At 36.1% G+C, this 22,640-nt stretch overlaps 1 protein-coding gene across 1 annotated transcript in view; it reads left to right on the top strand.

The window, feature by feature from the left end:
• Positions 1–22,640, top strand: part of SHOC1 (shortage in chiasmata 1) — a 123,871-nt gene that overhangs the window by 71,442 nt on the left and 29,789 nt on the right. The window contains 6 exon segments of the mRNA XM_017855476.1: positions 561–655; positions 3,600–3,842; positions 10,958–11,374; positions 15,060–15,179; positions 16,410–16,586; positions 20,704–20,808. Coding sequence (XP_017710965.1) covers positions 561–655; positions 3,600–3,842; positions 10,958–11,374; positions 15,060–15,179; positions 16,410–16,586; positions 20,704–20,808 — 1,157 coding nt within the window.

The following is a 22,640-nucleotide window of genomic DNA, read 5'->3' as shown; positions in this document are numbered from 1 at the left end:
GAGGTGGAAGTAATTTATAGTCCAGTAGGAACACTTTAGTTTACAAATTACCAAACTTTCCCAGGGATGGAGGAAGTGAGTACTGTATTTGATATTTGGTCTGTAGAACTTTATAAAAGTTTACACATTTATAAAGTTAATTTTTCACTTGATTTTGAGTGTAAAAGTACTTTAAAAATACTTTTCAAAAATAAAATTTTGGGCCGCGTGCGGTGGCTCACACCTATAATCCCAGCACTTTGGGAAGCCGAGGTGGGCGGATCACTTGAGGTCAGGAGCTGGCAACCAGCCTGGCCAACATGGTGAAACCCCACCTCTACTAAAAATACAAAAATTAGTCGGGCGTGGTGGCAGACACCTTTAATCCCAGCTGCTCAGGAGGCTGAGACAGGAGAATCACTTGAACCTGGGGCGAAGGTTGCAGGGAGCCGAGATAGTGTCACTGTACTCCAGCCTGGGTGACAGAGTGAGACTCTGTCTCAAAAAAATAAAATAAAATTTATTATACAAAAGAGTCAATATTGTTAATGTATTAAGCTTTAACTCTTTTTTTTTTCCAGTAATTTGCTTACTGCTGAAGAATCAGCTAATAAATACTACATGATGTGGCAATTAGAAAGATGTAGAAGCCCTTTGAACCCATTTTTGCTTACAGGTAAAGATTAATTGCTTTTAAGTGAAAAATAGAAAGTATATGTAAAAGGTACAACCAGTAGAAATGTGGGATATCCATTTTCTTTGACTATTTCTTAACAGAATATATAACTTAGCCTAAAACTAAAATATCAAGGTATCTTCCATAAGGTTCATTATGCTAGGTGCAGAAGTATATGACAAGATCTGGATCTTCCTGATTTTCTGGGTAATTCCTATACATGGGAGAAGGAAAAGAAAAGAAATGAAATACAAGTAGTACATAAAACAGTCCCATACATGTAATTTGTATTTCCAAATTGAATTGTTTGTAAAAAAAAAAAAATCACATCTAATGTTAAAAGTTTTAGTTGCCCAAGCTCTCCAAAAAGGACATTTAAAAACATTTTAACAACAGCCAGAAATTAGCCGGGAGTGTCAGGGCGCACCTTTAGTCCCAGCTACTCGGGAGACTGAGGCCCAAGAATCACTTGAACCTGGGAGGGGGAGGTTGCAGTGAGCCGAGATGGCGCCATTGCACTCCAGCCTGGGTGACAGAGCGAGTCTCTGTCTCAAACAAACGAACAAACAAAACAAAAAAACGGCCAGACACCGTGGCTCACGCCTGTAATCCCAGTACTTTGGGAGGCCGATGCGGGCAGATCACTTGAGGCCAGGAGTTCGAGACCAGCCTGGTCAACATGTTGAAACCCCCTCTCTACTAAAAATACAAAAATTAGCTGAGCATGGTGGTGCACACCTGTAGTCCCAGCTACTCTGGAGGCTGAGGCAGGAGAATCCCTTGAACTAGGGAGGTGGAAGTTGCAGGAGCTGAGATTGCCACTGCACTCCAGCCTGGGCAACATGGCGAGACTCCATCTCAAAAATAAATAACATTTTAGCAAACCTTGTTTATAGTTTAACAAAATAATTTTGAAGTAAATATACATTTCACATGTATATTCAAAATTTATCTGAGTAAAGTTAAACTCTTGTCTGTGTCTGAACTATTCCATCATGGAAATGGAGCTTTGGATAAGGTATTCTTTTAAAAAATGTTTAAATAAGTCACTGAGTTGCATTTGGAGGCCAAAAACAAAGTGAAGACAGGAATCCTGGGAAGCAAGTAAGCACCAAAGCTGGCTTTCACTCCAAGCTTTTTATTAAACCTTGGAGACTTTGAACTTTTGTTTTGAGGTCTACATGTAGTGTAGAGTCAAGAAATATCCTATGTGGAGGGTCTGATAGGGGACCCCTACATAAAACTGGCAGTTCAACAAACTACCATCAAAATAAGAGCATACAAAAATAGACCACCATATCGAAGGGAACTCTGAATACATTTGCATATTTCTACCTTGCAGCTGGAAGAGAGGAAAAGAAAAAACATTTCTCTTAAGTACTTCTAACCAGAAGGTAGCCATCATACCTGGCTGCAGTCAGAATTCAAACCACCTACATAATTTGAAAAATAGTGGTGATTTAATTTAAAGTGGTCCCAGGTTGACAGTGCCTCCCAAACACATAGAAAAACAAAAGTAAATCCTTTCTAGAGGAAAATACATTTTTTTCTGGAGGAATGTACTTCAACTCATGCTTCAAAGACCTTCAAAAAACTGAGAGAAACACATGCTAATAGACAAAAATCACAAAATATATTCGCATCATCAGTGAGATATAGCAGTAACATTAGACATCAAAATCAGATCATATATTGAAATCATCAATTACATAGTATAATATACTTTTAAAGCCAAAAAAGGGGGGGAACAAGACATCTTGTATTATTTCTTACAACGGCATGTCAATCTACAATTATTTCTATCTGAAGAAAAGGAATGGACTGTTGGTATACGCAACATAGATGATCTCAAAATAATTATGCAGAATGAAAGAAACCACAAAAAATTCATATGGTATAATTCCATTTATATAAAATTCTAGAAAATGTAGTTTAATCTATAGTGGCAGGAAGCAGAACAGTGGTACAGGGGTTGGGGGATGAGGAAGATTAGAAGGGAGGTATAAAGAGGTAGGAGGGATATAAAACTTTGGAGGGAATGGATATATTCATTACCTTGATTGTGGTAATGGATTCATGAATGTATAAATACATAAAAACTTATCAGACTTTTCACTCTAAATATGTGTAGTTTATTGCATGTCAGTTATACTTTAATAAAACTAGTAAAAATTATACCTATCTTATAGAATTATTTAGGGATTTGTTAAGAATAATGCATGTAAAGAAAGCACTTAGCACAGTGCCAGATGTTTTTTAGTAACTCGTAATTGCTATTATTAATATTAGTATTTTTAAGTTTTAATTTCTTCTTAATATTACTGTCATTATAAAAGCACCATTCCAAAATTAGAGTTTCAAAATTTATAATCCTAATTTCAGGTTGATGTTTATAATGCAGATAATAATATTAGGTAGTTGTGCTACTTCAGTTCCTCTATATGTTATGATTTCTCCCTGTTTAGGCTAGAAAGTAATGAGGCAGTAAGCTTTGTACCACAATATCTAAGACGATATAGTCATCATAAAATCTGAACAAATATATCTTCTTGTTTAGGCTTATTATAATAAGTTAGAATTTCTAATTTAACAAAGCTTATGTTACTTCAAAATGTTAATCAAACATACTAATTTAGTAATTGAAAATGGTCAAACAAAATAAGAGTTCCTTGTCCTACTAAATATTAGAATAATTTTAACTTTTTGATATTTTCAAAGAGTGAAATAAATCCTTTATGTGACTTCTACTGCTATAATAGCTTGAACTTTTACAAATATTAGCATCTTGAGAACAAAAATACCAGCTATAACTTCAGGTTTCACTTTTTTTCTAATGCATGAAAATGCATTTCATAAAGAAATTCCAGTGTGGTTCTGTTTATTGTGTTTTGTTTCTTTTGCTTTATAGCCTGTTCTGTTTGTTTTTTATTTTATTTTTTGTAAGCGCCAAGAATTCAAGAGCCCCACAGCCAATATTCAGTTACAGATTTGAAAAAGATACTTTCGGTTAAAGAAGAAAGCCTTGTGATTAATCTGGAAAAGGCAGAGTGGTGGAAACAAGCAGGACTAAATCTGAAAATGATGGAAACGTTGGAACATCTGAATACATATTTATGTCATAATAATTTGTCTTCTAATGACACTGAAATTGAGGTATTTTTGCCTACAAAAGTGCTTCAATTAGAATGTAAGTACATAATAGTAAATATTAGTCATGTAAACATTTTCAGAATGTGAAAATGTTAAATTCTAGATTTCCTCTAGGTAACTGGGAAAATCACTGGGTTCTAGCATTCCACATAGGCCCTGGCTCTGCCAGGTTTTATGACTTTGGATTTCTCTAGGTCCCATTTCCTTGAAAAAATGATGAAGTTTGACTAGCTAACCCTAAAAGCTTGTTATGTCCTGAAATTCTATAGTCTCAGTTTTTAAATTTCTAGCCATTTTAATTTAAAGTGACTTTGTTTCCTTCTATAAATGATTAAATTGCTAGCAGTTTCTGTTCACATCAGCCTAGATGCAAACCAGCATTTTGCAGTAACTGTTTTTTGACCTAAAGCTGAACATTAGCATTCAATAATATCACTCATTGACAACAGAGGATCTTTGTTACTTTAAAGTTTACTAATTCATTTTTTACCATACAATTTAAGAAGGCAAAAATATCTTTTGAGTGTCTATGTCTTGAGCTATTTGGGTTGCTATATATGGCATTATATTAATAGTAAATTGAACATATTTAGCATGAATTATATATTTTTTGGGGTGTGTGGTTTTTTTTTTTTTCCCCCTGAGACACAGTCTCTGTTGCCCAGGCTGGAGCACAGTGGGATGATCTCAACTCACTGCAACCTCCACCTCCCAGGTTAAAGTGATTCTCCTGCCTCAGCCTCCCAGGTAGCTGGGATTACAGGTGCCCACCACCACGCCAGACTAATTTTTGTATTTTTAGTAGAGATGGGGTTTCACCATGTTGGCCAGGCTGGTCTCGAACTCCTGACCTCAGGTGATCTGCCCGCCTCAGCCTCCCAAAATGCTGGGATTACAGGTATTAGCCATCATACCCAGTCAGATTTGGGAAAGTTTATAGTTTATTATAGAATAATGAACATATTTAGAAATAAATTTTAGAAATACTATCTATGTTGGGAGATTGGTCTAAGGAGATAAGCAATCTGAATAAGAATTGTTATCAGCAAGGAGTGTTTCAAAGACAGAAGACAGAACAATTTTTTTTTAAAACATATACCCAGTAATGGGATAGCTGGGTCGAATGTAGTTCTAGGTTCTTTGATAAATCTCCAAACTGTTTCCACAGTGGCTGAACTAATTTACATCCCCCACCAGAGTGTATAAGTGTTCTCTTTTCTCCACAGCCTTACCAGCCTCATTGTTTTTTGACTTTTTAATAGTAGCCATTCTGAATGGTATGAAATGGTACCTCCTTATAGCTTTGATTTGCATTTCTCTGATGATTGGTGATGTTGAGCACTTTTTTCATGTGTTTGTTGGCCACTTGTAAGTCTTCTTTTGAAAAGTGTCTGTTCATGTCTTTTGCCCATTTTTTAATGAGGTTGTTTTTTGCTTGTTCAATTGTTTAAATTTTTTATAGATTCTGGATATTAGATCTTAGTTGGATGCATAGTTTGTGATTATTTTCTCCCATTCTGTAGACTGTTTACTCTGTTGATAGTTTCTTTTGCTGTGCAGAAGCTCTTTAGTTTAATTAGGTCCCACTCAGCAAATTTTGTTTTTGTTGTGATTGCTTTTGAGGACTTAGTCATAAATTCTTTCCTGAGGCTGATGTCCAGAATGGTGTTTCCTAGGTTTTCCTCTATGATTCTTACAGTTTAAGGTCTCACATGTAAATATTTAATCCATCTTGAGTTAATTTTTATATATGGTGAAAGGTAGGGATCCAGTTTTATTCTTCTGTATATGGCTAGCCAGCTATCCCAGCACCATTTATTGAATAGGGAGTTCTTTTCCCCTTGCTTATTTTTGCTGGCTTTGTTGAAGATCTGATGGCTGTAGGTGTGGACTTTATTTCTAGGTTCTCTCTTCTGTCCCATTAGTCCTTGTATCTGTTTTTGTACCAGTACCTTGGCATTTTGGTTACACTAGCCCTATAGTATAGTTGGAATCAGGTAATGTGATGCCTCTGGCTTTATTCTTTTTGCTTAGGATTGCTTTGGCTACTGAGGTTCTTTTTTGGTTTTGTATGAGCTTTAGAATAGTTTTTCCTAGGTTTGTGGAAAATGATGTTGATAGTTTGATAGGAATAGCATTGAATCTGTACATTGCTTTGGGCAGGATGGTCATTTTAACTATATTGATTCTTCCAATCCATGAGGATGTAATGTTTTTCCTTTTATTTGTGTCATCTATGATTTATTTCAGCAGTGTTTTGTAGTTCTCCTTGTAGAGGTCTTTTATCTCATACATGCACTAATATGTTCGTCACAGCACTATTGACAATAGCAAAGACATGAAATCAACCTAGGTGCCCATTAACACTGGATTGGATAAAGAAAATGTGGTACCAATGAGATACCATCTCACACCAGTTAGAATGGTGATCATTAAAGTGTCAGGAAACAACAGATGCTGCAGAGGATGTGGAGAAATAGGAACGCTTTTACATTGTTGGTGGGAGTGTAAATTAGTTCAACCATTGTGGAAGACAGTGTAGCGATTCCTCAAGGATCTAGAACCAGAAATACCATTTGACCCAGCAATCCCATTACTGGGTATATACCCAAAGGATTATAAATAGTTCTACTATAAAGACACATGCACACATATGTTTATTGTGGCACTATTCACAATAGCAAAGACTTGGAACCAACCCAAATGCCCATCAATGATAGACTAGATAAAGAAAATGTGGTACACATACACCATGGAATACTATGCAGCCATAAAAAAGGATGAGTTTTATGTCCTTTGCAGAGAGACATGGATGAAGCTGGAAACCATCATTCTCAGCAAACTAACACAGGAAACAGAAACACCAAACATCACATATTCTACTCATAAATGAAGAGTTGAACAAGAGACACATGGACAAGGGAGGGGAACATCAGACACCGGGGCCCTGTTGGGGGGTGGGGGCTAGGGGAGGGATAGCATTAGGAGAAATGCCTAATGTAGATGAAGGGTTGATGGGTGCAGCAAACCATCATAACATGTATGTTATGGTGCACGTTCTGCACATGTATATATATAAAGTATATATATATATAAAAAAAGAAAATGTGGTACATACACACCATGGAATAGTACACAACCATAAAAAATAATGAAATAATGTCCTTTGTAGTGACATGGATGCAGCTGGAGGCCATGATCTTAAGTGAATTAACTCAGGAATGGAAAACCAAATACTGCATGTTCTAGTGGGAGCTAAACATTGGGTATTCATAGACATAAAGATGGCAACAATAGAAACTGGGGGCTATTAGAGGGGGGAAGTAGGGGAAAAGGTTGAAAAACTAACTGTTGAGTACTATGCTCAGTACCTGGGTGATGGGATCAGTCATAGCCCAAACCTCAGCATCATGCAATATACCCAGGTAACAAACCTGCCCAGGTACTCCTAAATCTAAAGTAAAAAGTTCAAATTATTTTTTAATCACTAAAAAACTACAAATAGCAAATACCAAAATATATAACAGATATATTAGTGCTCCTTGGGATAAATATATGATAGACAATTAACTGTCATCATATCTCCATCTGTGTTTCCACTCACTTCTGTAGTGTACTCCTGTGGCTCACTAGTAATATAACCGTAGTAGTAACACAAATTCCAGGTTCAAAGGTAACCTAAGAAAATCTGTTTTCTTATTTCTTGAATATTCGTTATAAAAAGAACAATAAGCAATGTAAAATAAATTTTTTACAAGGACAGAAGACAAAGATGTTTGGATGGCTAGGAAAGAGAACAGATAGACTGTATCAAGCAAACACACACCAGTCCATCTCAGGCCTAGATGGTACCCATGGTGGAATAAGAATGTTAAATAAGATTAGGTCAGGTTAGTAGACAAAGACAAGGCAGAAGATTTTATGAGGTCTTCAAATATCCATATAATGTATTAAATCTATAAAACTATGTAAAGTCTTTATTGTGATTTATAACTAATTTGAGATTAAAATAAAACATGTCATTCATATTTGATATTCTTGATATCCAATAAATTATGATAATTCTGAAGTTGGAAATACTGTTGGAAAACGACAGCAATACACTTCCTTGATGCAAGATTACCACAAAACTTCAATTTGTAAAAAAATGAATGTTTAACAGTATAATTAAATGTATAGCAGTATAATTCTGAAGTTTAAGTAGCAATAACTATATCTGGAACCCATGCCAAGAGGTCAGGGTAGGGGTGCTTAAAGAGAGAATAATAAAGGAAAATAATGAGAAAACTGAAATAATAAACAGTTTCTATTCACCTGCTAAACATACCAGATTACCACTAGAGAATATCTGAAAAGTGGCACTCAGATCCTATTCGGCCCACATATTATTGACTCATATGGTGTTTTAATTAGTTAACAACTTTTTTTTTTTTCCGAGACAGAGTCTTGCTCTGTTGCCCAGGCTGGCGCGATCTCAGCTCATTACAACCTCCACCTCCTGGGTTCATGCAAGTCTCCTGTCTCAGCCTCTCAAGTAGCTGGGACTACAGCCACGTGCCACCACGCCTGGCTAATTTTTGTATTTTTAGTAGAGATAGGGTTTCGCTATGTTGGCCAAACCAGTCTCGAACTCCTGATCTCAGGTGATCCGCCCGCCTTGGCCTCCCAAAGTGCTGGGATTGCAGACGTGAGCCACCATGCCCAGCCTCTCTGTTCCTTTATTTATCATCCTAGAATCACATAGGGACAGCTAAGTAGTTGCCCCCAGAAACAGGTAAGAACAATTCATTAATTAAATTAACTCCAAGGCCAATCTGTGCTCTAGGCTGAAGGTGAATCTGTTTCTCAACTCAAATTATACACAGCCATCTTGTCTAATACTTTTGGGAAAGGATTCACCATTCTAGATGCCATTAAGAACATTCCTTTTTCTTGGGAGGAGGCCAAAATATCAACATTAGCAAGATTGAAAAAAGTTGATTTGAACCTTCATGGATGATTTGAAAGGGTTCGAGACTTGAGTGGTGCAAGTACATAACTACAGATGTGGTGGAAATAGCAAGAAAACTAGAATTAGAAGTGGAACCTGAAGGTGTAGTTGAATTGCTGCAATGTCATGCCAAAACTTGAACAAATGAGGAGTTGTTTCTTATGGATGGGCAAAGAAAACGGTTTCTTGAGATAGAATCTACCCCGGTGAAGATTCTGTGAACATTGTTGTAATGACAACAAAGGATTTGGAATATTCCATAAACATAATTGATAAAGTAGTGGCAGGGTCAGAGAGGATTGACTCCAATTTTTTTTTTTTTTTGAGACCAAGTCTCGCTCTGTCATCAGGCTGGAGTGCAGTGGCACAATCTTGGCTCACTGTACCCTCTGCCTCCCGGGTTCAAGCGATTCTCCTGCCTCAGCCTCCTGAGTAGCTAGGACTACAGGCATGCGCCACCATGCCCAACTAATTTTTGTATTTTTGGTAGAGACAGGTTTCACCACATTGGCCAGGATGGTCTCGATCTCTTGACCTCGTGATCTGCCTGCCTTGGCCTTCTCAAAGTGCTAGGATTACAGGCGTGAGCCACGCTCCCAGCCTTGACTCCAATTTTGAAAGTTCTACTCTGGGTGAATGCTGTCAAACAGCACATGCTACAGAGAAATCTTTTGTGAAAAGGAAAGTCAGTTAGTGTGGCAAACTTCATTGTTGTCTTAGTTTAAGAAATTTTCACAGCCACACCAACCTTTAGCAACCACCACTCTGACAGTCAGCAGCTGTCAACATTGAGACAAGACCCCCTAGCTGGGTACAGTGGCTTACACCTGTAATTCCAGCACTTTGGGAGGCCAATGTGGGAGGATTACTTGAGCCCAAGAGTTCAAGATCAGCCTGGGCAACATAGCAAAACTTTGTCTCTCCTAAAATAAAATAAAATAAAAGCCTGGCACGGTGGTATGCACCTGTAGTCTCAGCTACTTGAGAGGCTGGTGGGAGGATTGCTTGGGCCCAGGAGTTGAAGGCTGCAGTGAGCTATGATTGTGGAACTGCATTCCAGCCTGGGCTACAGAGGAAGACCATGTCTCAAAAAGAAAAAAAACAAAGACACCCGACCCTTAGCAAAAAGTTTATGACTTGCTAAAGGCTCAGATGATCATTAGCATTTTTGGGCAATAAAGTATTTTAAAATTAAAGTATGTACTTGTTTGTTTAGACATAATGCTATTGTGCACAATACACTGCAGCATAGTGTAAATATAATTTTATATGTACTGAGAAATCAAAACATTTGCGTGACTCACTTTAACGTATTTACTTTATTGTGATGGTCCAGAACTGAACCCACAATACCTCTGAAGTATTCCTGTAACAGCTTTATCAAGATACATTTCACATACCATACAATTGACTCATTTAAAGTATACCATTCCATGGTTTTTAGTATAAGCCCAGAGTTGTGCAGTCATCACCACAAACCATTTTAGAAAACTTTTACCATCCCCAAAAGAAATCCTGTACCCGTTAGTAGTCACTCCCTCTTTTACTCAGCTCTGGAACCACTGTTCTCTCTCTATAGATTTGCCTTTTCTGGACATTTTATATAAATGAAATCATACAATATGTGGCCTTTTGTGATGCTTCTTTCACTTAGCATGTTTTCAAGATTCATCTATTTTGTAGAATATGCATATCTTATGTGAACTATTGTTCAAGTCTTTTGCCAAATTTTAATTGGGTTCCTTTTAAATATAGAGTTATAAGAGTTCTTTATATATTTTGGATACAGTCCTTTGTCAGTTATAGTATTGCAAGTATTTTTTTCCACTGTGGCTTACCTGGTAGGTAAGTGTTTGACACATGGAGTAACTGTTACCTCCAAGGCTCTGACTCATAAGCCTATCAACAAAAGGGCTTTACTGGAATTTCTTCTTTGCTTGGTAAACTAGCTCCTACAGTATGAAAAAGGGTGCTAAATTTTGATCCTTTTAAAAAATTTATTTTATTCAGACCAAAAATTGATTTTCAAAGCAGTAAACAAAGTACTCGTAAAGATCAAATTACACTAATAAGAAACCACAACTAAAAGTTATTCAAATACCTAATAGAACACTCGTTTAGGTGTGGAGGTTATTTGTGTATTTTTTGTTTTCTGTTTTCAGCATGTTTAGAACATAAAAGTCATTCTTCACCTATTGCACTTATTGATGAAAAATCTACAAATGATCGTTTATCACTTCCACAAAAGAGTCCATCTCTGGCAAAAGAAGTACCAGATCTGTGTTTTTCTGATGAATATTTCTCTGATAAAAGAGCAGCAAAAGAAGAAAAGCCAAAGAATGACCAAGAACCAGTAAATAGAATAATCCAAAAGAAAGAAAATGAAGATCACTTTGAACTTGATTGCACAGGACCATCTATTAAATCATCTTCCTCTTCAATAATTAAAAAAACATCTTTTGAACATGGTAAAAAACAAGAGAATGATTTGGACCTTTTGAGTGACTTTATTATGCTGCGAAATAAATATAAGACTTGCACCTCAAAGACTGAAGTCACAAACAGTGATGAAAAACATGGTAGGTAATTTAATAATATTTTGCCATAGATATGGTAGGCTCAAAGACTAAGCACATAATTTATTATAGAAGGCCAGGAGATAAAGTTCTTCTAGATAAAATTATATTATTTTTCATACTCAAGGAAAATATCATTGATTCTTGATACTTCTTATATACAGATAGATATGAATATATAGGCATGATTTAGATACAGATATGTATTTTCAAAAAATCTAAAATGCATTTGAATTTGTAACAAAAGCCACTATTTGTAAAACTTGCTTTCTACCACATGGCCTTAGAAATTCATAGTATTTCTAACTTTTGTTGGTCAATTCTGCCATTCTTTTTTCTCTTTCAGCTATCAGTCCTGTCTCAGTATTTTAAATTATATTTTTATGTGTACTTGAAAGAAAATTTTCTCTGCCTATTTGTGTATTACTCTTTCTAACATTACCTAACAGTTTCTGTTTGAGTTGTAACTGTCTTATATTCACTGCTTACAGCCACATCAAAGGTAATATAATATGTCATGTCATTTTACTTCCCATAAAAATAAAATAGGCATTCCAGAAAAAGTTTGACATAGGTTACCCTGATGAAATAAATACAACAATATATTTATTTATTTATTGGCTGCTATTGTTTATTCCTAAATTTCAGTACACATTGATGCAACCTAATGACTAGGGACATTGGAAACTTTCGATATTTATAGATTGTTACACTCAGAAACACCAGAAATATTTTCTAATGATCAATTCGTTTGATAAATCCTATTCTTTCTTTCTTCATAAGGTTAATAATATTATCATAAATACAGGTATCTTTATGCTTTATAAAGCACTTTTACATGTATTGTCATATTTGATCTGTTTAGAAACTTTGTTGAGGAATCAAAGTAGGTAGTATTACCCCATTTCACAGTTAAAGAATACAACAATATTTATGTGACTCAGAGACAGTTAGGTCTTACTGTCTCATATACTATTAATAGACACAAGATCTTCAGTTCTTAATGTCATGATGGTTATATTTATTTTTCCAAAAGATGTGACAACCTTTTATAAATCTGCTTAAAGTAATATTACTGGGGCTCACACCTCTAATCCCAGAACTTTGGAAGGCTGAGGCAGGAGGATTGTTTGAGGCCAAGAGTTTGACACCAACCTGAGCAACATAATGAGACCCCATCTCTAAAATTAGCCAAGTGTGGTGGCACACACATGTGATCTCAGCTACTCAGGAGGCTGAGGTGGGCAGATGCCTTAGCCCAGGAGTTTGAGGTTATGGTGAGCTGTCATTTTTAAAAAAGTAATATTACTGTGTCAATCAGTGCATTTTTCATGGTAAAATGCAGAATAATATTTAAAGATTTCAGAATTCTGTGATCTTTTCTATTTCTACATATTCAACTTAAAGTTTCTTTTTATGTAATAGTTTGGCCACCTTATAACTTACCTTGCCAGATGACAATTCTGTATGTAACTGAGCTTTTTCTAACCAATATTTGGACCATAATTGAAGCATCACTTCTGCATAAAAATAAGCAAAATATAAATAATTATTGTATAAATGTGATGCAAAAATAGGAAGTTTTCAAAGATTTGTTATTCTCAGATTTGTTCATGTTTTCTGATCCTATTTATATTTGGTGCAAAAAAGGAATCCACACCAAAATTAACACTGACATCTTTTTCTGGTTGCCATAGTGGTGATAATGGCTTATGATAGGGTATATTATCAACAGAAAGTGAGGGAAAGCAGCAAGAAAGGAGGACAATGTAAAAAAGAATAAAAATAGGAAAGATCACAAAATTCTGAAATCTTTAAATATTATTTTATCTTGTCTTATTTAAAAAATTAGCCATTCATTTACTAAACAATTAAAGGAACATGAATGTTATGGGGGGAATGTTTCTGTACTCCTGATGTTTCCTCAATTAAGTGTTAAGTTCCTGGCCTCTTTGCCTTTTTATACATCTCTCTAGAGGGGACAGAAAGAATGATCTGAATTGTAAAGTCAAAATAATAAATTGGACATAAGTTGTGGGAATGGTTGCCCAGGAAGAACAGGAATTCTCCTTGGTTTTTCTATGTCATGATTCTCTCCTGGGCAGTGCCCCTGACCTCCCCCACCCTCCCTGGACCCAGTGGGGTATCCTATCCCAGTCCAGCATACCCTAGGACTGGGTGGGTAACTCTGTCTAATTCTGGTGTTTAGTTAGCAAGCTCATTTGACTCTAAAACTAAATTATATTCCCCAACTTAGCCTTTAATAGTAATAGAAGTAATATTTTGGTGTATACTTTACTTTTTGTCTTATTTTACAATTAATTCAGGGGCAAAAAATATTATAAATTCTTAGACCTCCTCAAAAAGTTTAATAATTAATATTATTTGATCATATCTATTCTAATTGTTTATGGTTAATTGAAAGTATTACTTGAAAATATCATTATTAATCTAGTTTAGAATATTGTCCATTATTATATTTTTAACCATGTATTTAAAGATGTTAATGTGTTTCTGGAATTGTTTTGTAATCATATTACTGATGGATAATACTACTATATGGTTAAAATAACTAGATTTTTATGTGTTTGTGTGTAAATCCTCTGTAATACTTAGGAAAAAAGAAATCCTCTATAATACCTAGGACAGAAAGAAAACTAACGTTTATTAGATACTTTGTGCCTGGCACTAAATTACATATTAGAGATAAATATGATGCTGTTACTGACCTTGAGAAGCTCACAGTATAACAGAGCAGGTCAGATATGCAGATAGATCATTTCAATTCAATGTGGCGAGTACCAGTAAAGAAGTCTTCACAGAGTGCTAAAGAAACAAAGGGAGGAGCCCTTTGCTGGCCTGGAAGTAGGGTGGGCAGTTACATATGACTTTTTATAGAAGATGCCTGAGACCTGCAGGGTACAGCAATAAGACTAGGCCCAGGTCAGGCGTGGTAGCTCATGCCTGTAATCCCACCACTTTGGGTAGGCAGATCCCTTGAGCCCAGGAGTTTGAGACCAGCCTGGACAACACAGGGAGACCCTATCTCTATAATAATAATAATAATAATAATAATAATAAATTTAAAAAATAAATTAGCCCAGGATGGTGGTGCATGCCTGTGCTCCCAGCTACTTGGGAGGCTGAGGTGGGAGGATTGCTTGAGCCCAAGAGGTCAAGGCTGCAGTGAGCCCTGATCATACCAATGCACCCCAGCCTGGGCAACAGAGGGAGATCCTGTCTTAAAAAAAAAAAAAGAAAAAGAATTGGCCTGGTTAAAAAAAGATGGAAATAGGGAAGGTTTGGGGCAGAGGAGAGGGTTAGTAGTAGAAGAAAAGGTATGTGGAGAGTCACAGAGAAATTAAATAGAACGGTACATACCTTCTGTGTCAGAAACTGCACTTGGTATTTAAAGCAGATATATTTGTCCATATTTTACATATGAGGAAACTGAGTCAGAACTGAGCTCAAAATGCTGATCTGATATCAAAGTTTTTTTCCATTTTTACCATTCATCTTCCTACCTAGCAGTGTTAGGTTCATTGAACTGAATAGTTGTTCACTTTAATACTGATGTGTTTCAATGAAGAAATTTAACAACTGTGATCATATTTTACAAAATTAAGGTAAAACAACATTAAGTTCCTCTTGAACAACAAAAATTTGTATTTTTTATTGGAATTTCAAGATAAAGAAGCATGTTCTTTGACACTTCAAGAAGAAAGTCCTATTGTTCATGTTAATAAAACCCTGGAGGAAATAAATCAGGAAAGGGGAACAGATAATGTCATTGAAATTCAAGCGTCAGGTATGTTATATGCTTTTAAAATGCATTCAGATTTGCTTAGTTTGAAAGCCCTTTCCTAGATAGCTAGGACATACCTCATTTTCCATGTCTCTTTCTTCACTTGTTTCAGGTATTTCTTCATTCCACTCCTACTTTCAAGTTATATCCCCACCTAGAATGTCCTGTTCACTGCCCCTGCCTCTCCCCATTGCCTTACCCAAGCGACTCAGTGTTATTTCTTCTTTCATTTAAACTGCTGCTGCTTCCCTATATCAATCAAAACAATTGTACCTCCTCGGACTCTTCTGCCGAGAAATGAACTGCTAATCATGCTCTCTCTCTTCTCTTACCTGCTATCAGAGTGATGTAAATAAGTTACTATTGATTCCTATATTGATTTTTTTGTTATGCTATAAAGAAGAGTATTCTTTGACTCCTAAAGAACAGCCTGCTTAAGAACATCAGATTCATTATTAAAATCAATAAGGAAATATGACCCAGGTTCTCAAATATCTTTTCATTCTTTTGGTCTCTAGATGATTATGCAAATCTTTAAATAATGTTATTCTAGTGATAACTGGAAAAAATTTTTCATTGTTTGGCTAAAGATTGTATGCTAATAGTGGAGAATGGCAAAGAAAAAAATGCAGTTCTCTTTATATGGGTCTTTATATTTGCCATGTCAAGTTAATTATGGAATAAACTCTCTCTAATAAATAATATAGGATGGGCGCAGTGGCTCATACCTGTAATTCCAGCACTTTGGGAGGCCAAGGTGGGCGGATCATGAGGTCAAGAGATAGAGACCATCCTGGACAATATGGTGAAACCCCATCGCTACTAAAAATGCAAAAATTAGCTGGGCATGGTGGTGCCTGCCTATAGTCCCAGCTACTCAGGAGGCTGAAGCAGGAGAATAGCTTGAACCCGGGAGGCGGAGGTTGCAGTGAGCCGAGATGGCGCCTCTATACTCCAGCCTGGTGACAGAGCAAGACTCTGTCTCAATAAATAAATAAATAAATAAATAAATAAATAATATATAGCCATAAAATTATATAATTCCATGATTGTTTTATTAGTTTATTTAGAATAAATATCTTAAAATAAGTTTTCATACAATCTCATTATTTTTAACTCAGAAAATAATTCAGATAGAAGTTCAGATTTCCATGAAATAACATTTAATTGGTTTATCAAAATTAGCATACCATCTTTATTAAAACACTGCCATTAAAGCTTTTACTTTTGCAGATAGCCAGTGCCAAGCATTTTGCCTCCTCGAAGCAGCAGCTTCTCCTATCTTAAAAAATCTTGTATCCTCCTGTACTCTCCCTACTGCTAAGTGGAAATTTGCCACTGTTATTTTTGACCAAACAAGGTTTCTCTTAAAGGAACAAGAAAAAGTAGTAAGTGATGCTGTTCACCAAGGTGAGTGCAAATAAAAGTCACGTTATTTAAAAAGATGTTTAGAAATTATTGTATCAAATTAGTACAATTGGGTATAGAAGGTTCAGAAATTAGTCATAGATGATGGCATGACTGTAATTCAGCTTATGATACCCAGCCAAACCAATACTGGAGGATCAGCTAAGCAGAGAAAAAGATAAGAAATATCATCTGGCATTACTTCTTAGTGAAGCTCCTAATTGACATATATTACTTGACAGATTCCTATTGCAGAAACTAACTTTATTATTGTCAGCATATGAACCACTCAGTCTCCTCCTAAAAAAGGAGGTCAAAAACTAGATTAATTAAAGTCAATCCTAGACTTTTTATTTCTGCCAAGATGGAGTAACAGGGACTAGATTTACCCTCCTACCAGAAATAACAACAAAAAAGACAAAGACAAAATACATAAAACCAGTTTTTAAGACCCTGGACATCAGGCAATGAAGAACAGTGGTTCCTGACAGAGACGAAATGAGTGAAATGAGCCCTACCATTACCCAAGCTACCTGTATTGAAAGAATTGCCAGGCCATGGTGTAGGGAGAGTTACCTGAGGCAGAGCCTAGTGGACAATTTAAGTTGAGGAGACAGGAGGTAAGAGTCCAGGGAGACCAAGACAGATAAGAGTTCAAAATAGAATGTTAGAGAGCAGAGAGCTTCACACAGAGAGTATAGAATTGTGCAGAGCCTCTCCCTCGAGTATTCAGCAGATGATTGATCAAAGAATATATGTGAGGTGGCCAGGCGCAGTGACTCATGCCTGTAATCCCAGCACTTTGGGAGGCCGAGGCAGGCGGATCATCTGAGGTCAGGAGTTCGAGACCAGCCTGGCCAACATGGTGAAACCCCGTCTCTACTAAAAATACAATAATTAGCCTGGTGTGGTGGTGGGCACCTGTAATCCTGGCTACTTGGAAGGCTGAGGCAGGAGAATCACTTGAACCTGGAAGGCAGAGGTTGCAATGAGCTGAGGTCACGCCACTGCATTCCAGCCTGGGCGACAGAGTGAGACTCCATCTCAAAACAAAAACAAAAACAAACAAACAAAGAATATATGTGAGGAAACTACCTGGAGTTGGAGAAACAAACCATCTGAAAGGACTAGAGAGACTACTATGCTGCATTCACACAGGGCAGGAATAATGGCTGTTCCCACCAGCTAGACTAGAAAAACTCATAATTCATAGAGGATTAAGGAGAGTACTCAGAAAAATCTCGTCTCAGTAGTAGGGGATAATTATCCCTAGACTTAGCACTGCTCTGAACCTGCCTAACAAATTACAAAGCAACACCCCAAGGATCAAACTACTTCCAAGGAACTTAGCTGCATCCCATCATAAAGCACAAGAGGATTGATATGAATACAAGAATACCCAACAAGGTAACAGTCATAATGTCTAGCATCCAATAAGATCATGAAGTATACAAAGAGGCAGGAAAGTACAACCCATAATGAGAATAATAAATCAAAACAAACCCAGAATCAACAAAGACATTAGAATGACCAGAAAAGGACACTGAAACTTCTTATTACTGTTTTCTGTATGCTTGAAAAGTTAAAGACTTTTAAAAAGACCTAGATCAAACTTCTAGAGATTAAACTACAATGCATGAGATGAAAAATATAGTGGATGCGATTAATGGCAGATTAAATATTGCAGAAGAAAAAATTAGTTAACTTGAAAGCATAGCAATAGAAACAGTCACTCTGCAAAAACTGTAAAGCATGAAAGAACAAAAAAGAAAAGAAAAGAGCATCAGTAGGCTGTGGAACAACTTAAAGTAGCCTAACATACTGTAATTAGCATTCTCAAAAGAGGAGAAAAGAGAGTAAATGGAAAAAATATTTGAAGAAATAATGACGGAAATCTTTCTAAACGTAATGAAAACTACAAACCCACAGATGCAAACATCTCAATGAACACTTAATACAAGAGACACAAAGAAGGTTCACATAATCAAATTACTCAAAACCAATAATAAAAAGAGAACTGTAGGAGGAACCAGAGGAAAAAAACACATGCCACATGCAGGGAACAAAGATAAGGGTGACATGAGAGTTTTTGACATAAATAATATAAATGAAAAGACAATGAGTAACATTTTGAAAATTCTGAAAGCAAAAAACATCAACTTAGTTTTCTATATTAGACAAAATGAGGACTTCTCTTGGAGCTCTTTCTGTCCACATGGTGGTAATCACTTGTGGGCCTTGGGCTGCTTTAGTGTAGGCCAGTAAATACCAGAAGCAGAAAAAATAGGAAACTCACCACTTGTTTGGTGGCATTTTGAAATCTGATCTCCTTCCCCAGTCCACTTGTTACTGTTTACCTTTCAGAGTTTTCAGATAGCTATTTCATGTATTCTGTTTTGTGTTTATAGTTGTATTCAATGGAAGAGACAGGGTGAAGTATACTTACTCCATCTTACCTGGAATCTACTTAATTTATTTTTAAAGTCTGTTTTCTAAATTCATTAAACTTAGATGTCCTACATAGTTTTTAAAGGTTAACTATCTTTTACAAATGAAAAGAAAGTTGAATCTAATCTTATTCCATATAGAGTGCCCAGTCTTTGAGGGGAGCAACATTTTAGTCACCAAAACCTTGAGGTCACAGTAGTATTGCTTAGATAGAATACCTGATCTGAGAGGAAGGTGTTAATCCATAATTTACTACTTGAAATACCTGAGCCACAGAAAGGCATCAAGATCAACACTTTGGGGAGCTGGCATTCTGGCAATGATTCTACTGGATAGAAAAGAACAATTGTCAGCAAACTGGCCTTTATGAAAGAAGACAAGACTTACATAAAATAAAAACTCGTCTTCTGGATATAGTTTCAGTCCCGTAATTCTCAGGTTTTAAATTAGTTGAATATGGGTTGAGCTTCTAAAGGCTTTGAACATCATTGAGCAGAACGATGATTATTATAAAATATACAGCATAAGTATGTATGAAGTATAATGGAAGACAAAAAAGGGACATGGTTTTGGGTATCCAATTGGAACAATATGGCATTAATCCCAAGCAAGTGAATAGTTGTTATATTTAATATTCTTTCATTGGCCCTGGAATTGACATAAAACTAAGCCTACAAGTAACGACTAAGTAAACTTAGATTAAAAGAAGTCAGACCATTTCCCAAACTAGTGTCCTAGTCTGTACTCCATTTTCCAAGCATTTTTGCATTTCCAGTTCCCCAAATATGTTTTCTCTGCTTATTCTCATCTCTTGCAGGTCATGATTGACTTGTTCCCACAAGTCCTTCTAGGGGCTGAATATACTACCCATAACTGGCTTTCCTGTTGCCTCTTAATTCCCTACTACATATTTGCCTTGATCTTCATTGAATAGATCATCAATTTGCAAATTTTTAGCAGAATTATTTGTTCAAATAAATATTTCATGAGATCCCAATACATGAAAAAGAAAAGTAGAGCTTCTCTGGTTAAATTGGGGCAGGGAGTCTAGAATCCCATCTTCTTGGTCTCACTTTTATATGCAAAAAAATCCAATCTATCATCCAAAAAGCTCTGGAACTAAATGGAACACAAGTAGGCAATTAGCCTGTCCCTGTGAGTTTATCTTCTGTTTGAGTTATAACTTTAAATGAATATTCGTAGGTGTCTACCTCCATTTCAAGGTATTTCTTCATGTTATGATCCTCTACTTTTATCTTAACTAGTTGGCAAGTTATGAATTTATTTTTATTCTTGTTTCATATCTGGGAATCGTTGACTCTTTTTCCCAATAGGAGTAGAAATAACTGAATATTCTTTGGAAGCAACAAGGGCATGAATTCTCAGGTTAGCTGAGTTTAAATGACAGCTCTACCATTTACTCACTAACTGACCTTGGACAGTTACTTAACCTCATTAGTACTATTTCCTTTTTCATAAAATTTGGATCATAATAAACTTGTCTGATAGGATTATTGTTATGGATTCAATGAAACAGGCAACTTATATACAGCCTGGCATATAGTAAGCACTCAATAATAAATGTTAACTCCCATTATTAGGCAGATTCTGATACATATTCTAAAACTATAATATATAGTCTATGTTTTAAAATATATTTTTGCTTACTTAGGTACAATTGATGAAAGAGAAATGACTTTCAAGCATGCCGCTCTCTTACATCTTCTGGTAACAGTTAGAGATGTCCTTTTAACATGCAGCTTGGACACAGCATTGGGTTAGTGGAGAATATTTTATTTCCCCTTTTCTTCCTATTAAATATTTCATCTGAAATAACTTACTTTTCTGAAAAAGATGCACCTTATAAGAAATGATGTAGCCTTCTTTTCTTTTATACTAAGCATTACATACATTTTGACATAATTCTAATGAGATATATACATTTTATTCTGCTTGTATTCATTTAAAGAAATTGTCCTTAACACTATCATCACCTAGAAAAATAGGTTTAGGATTCTCTAATCTAGCAGATTTCATTGTATAATCATTATCATGCGTGACTTTTTAATGTGAGATTTGACATTTTGCCATAAACATTTTGGGTCCTTATTGCATGTTTGTGGCTTTGAATCTTTGCTATGTAAAATATAACTATAAGGAGTAAGATCTTTTGCAATTTCTTTTTTAGTCATGTCTATATTAGCGTATGAATTACTTGGGTAATAAAAATCAAACTATTTTGAACATATTGTAAATTTCTAAGATTTTGGAATTTTTTTATAACCTATCAAAATTAAAATGTCTGTCTTACTACATTACTGCTTTAGGCCCCTTATTGAAGGACTATTTAGACTTTTTTTTTTTTTTTTTGAGACAGAGTTTTGCTTTGTTACCCAGGTAGGTGTGCAGAGGTGTGATCTCACTGCAACCTGTAACCTCTGCCTCCTGGGTTCAAGCCATTCTCCTGCCTCAGCCCTCTAACAAGCTGGAATTACAGGCGCCTGCCACCACACCTAGTTAATTTTGTAGTTTTAGTAGAGACAGGGTTTCACCACGTTGGCCAGGCTGGTCTCGAACTCCTGACCTCAGGTGATCCACCCGCCTTGGCTTCCCAAAGGGCTGAGATCACAAGCATGAGCCACCACACCCAGCCTAGACTTGTTTAATAATGGTATGTTTATGGAATTAGGTTTTATAATTTAGAGTTCCTAGAACCTATTTCAAACCTATTTCAAATGTCTGATCTAAGACCCAGACATTTTGTCTTATTTATGATCCAGACATAAATATTATTTTTCTAATCCAAGGTTTGGTAACTATTGAGCAGCAGTGAATCATAAGTGTACTCCATGTAAAGAAGTGGGATCTCAGATATTCTAGATTCTGAAATTCTGTTTTAATATCATGAGTAGTAACCAGTCTCACTGTTTGTAGAGCTAGCAATCTTTTATAGAAGCTGAGAAGCACAATGAAGTCAGGTGACTAAATAAAAGGGCATGTGACACTACACGCTTATGCTTGTTTCAGGTACTGTAAAGTAGGGTTGTTAGTCCCCAATCCTTACTTGTCTGAGGATGGAGATAAGACAACCTGGTCCAGTATTAACACTCAAGTGGTTTAACTGAAGGAAAAAAAGAACAGCACCATGTTGGGCTTTCTAAAGGTAGCTGTAGTTTAGTAATAATATTTGGCCAAGTGCATAATCTAGCCAGGTACAGTATGCTCAATACTTACCAAAGCCTTGGATTAAATAAATAATATTTATGGGCTGGGCACCATGACTCACGCCTGTAATCCCAGCACTTTCAGAGACTGAGGTGGGCAGATCACCTGAGGTCGGGAGTTCAAGACCAGCCTGGCCAACATGGTGAAACCCTGCCTCTACTAAAAATACAAAAATTAGCCTGGTGTGATGGTGCGCACCTGTAGTCCCAGCTACGCAGGAGGCTGAGGCAGGAGAATCACTTGAACCCACCAGGCGGAGGTTGCAGTGAGCCAAGATCATGCCATTGCACTCCAGCCTGGGCAAAAAGAATGAAACTCCGTCTCAAAAAAAAAAAAAAAAAAAAAAAAAAGAAGAAAGAAAGAAAGAAAAAGAAAAGAAAAAAA

This window comes from Rhinopithecus bieti, unplaced genomic scaffold (assembly GCF_001698545.2).
Source record: "Rhinopithecus bieti isolate Rb0 unplaced genomic scaffold, ASM169854v2 scaffold_41649, whole genome shotgun sequence".
NCBI classification, from domain to species: domain Eukaryota; kingdom Metazoa; phylum Chordata; class Mammalia; order Primates; family Cercopithecidae; genus Rhinopithecus; species Rhinopithecus bieti.
Note: the sequence above shows the minus strand (reverse complement) of the source record. Positions and strands in the feature narration are given on the sequence as shown.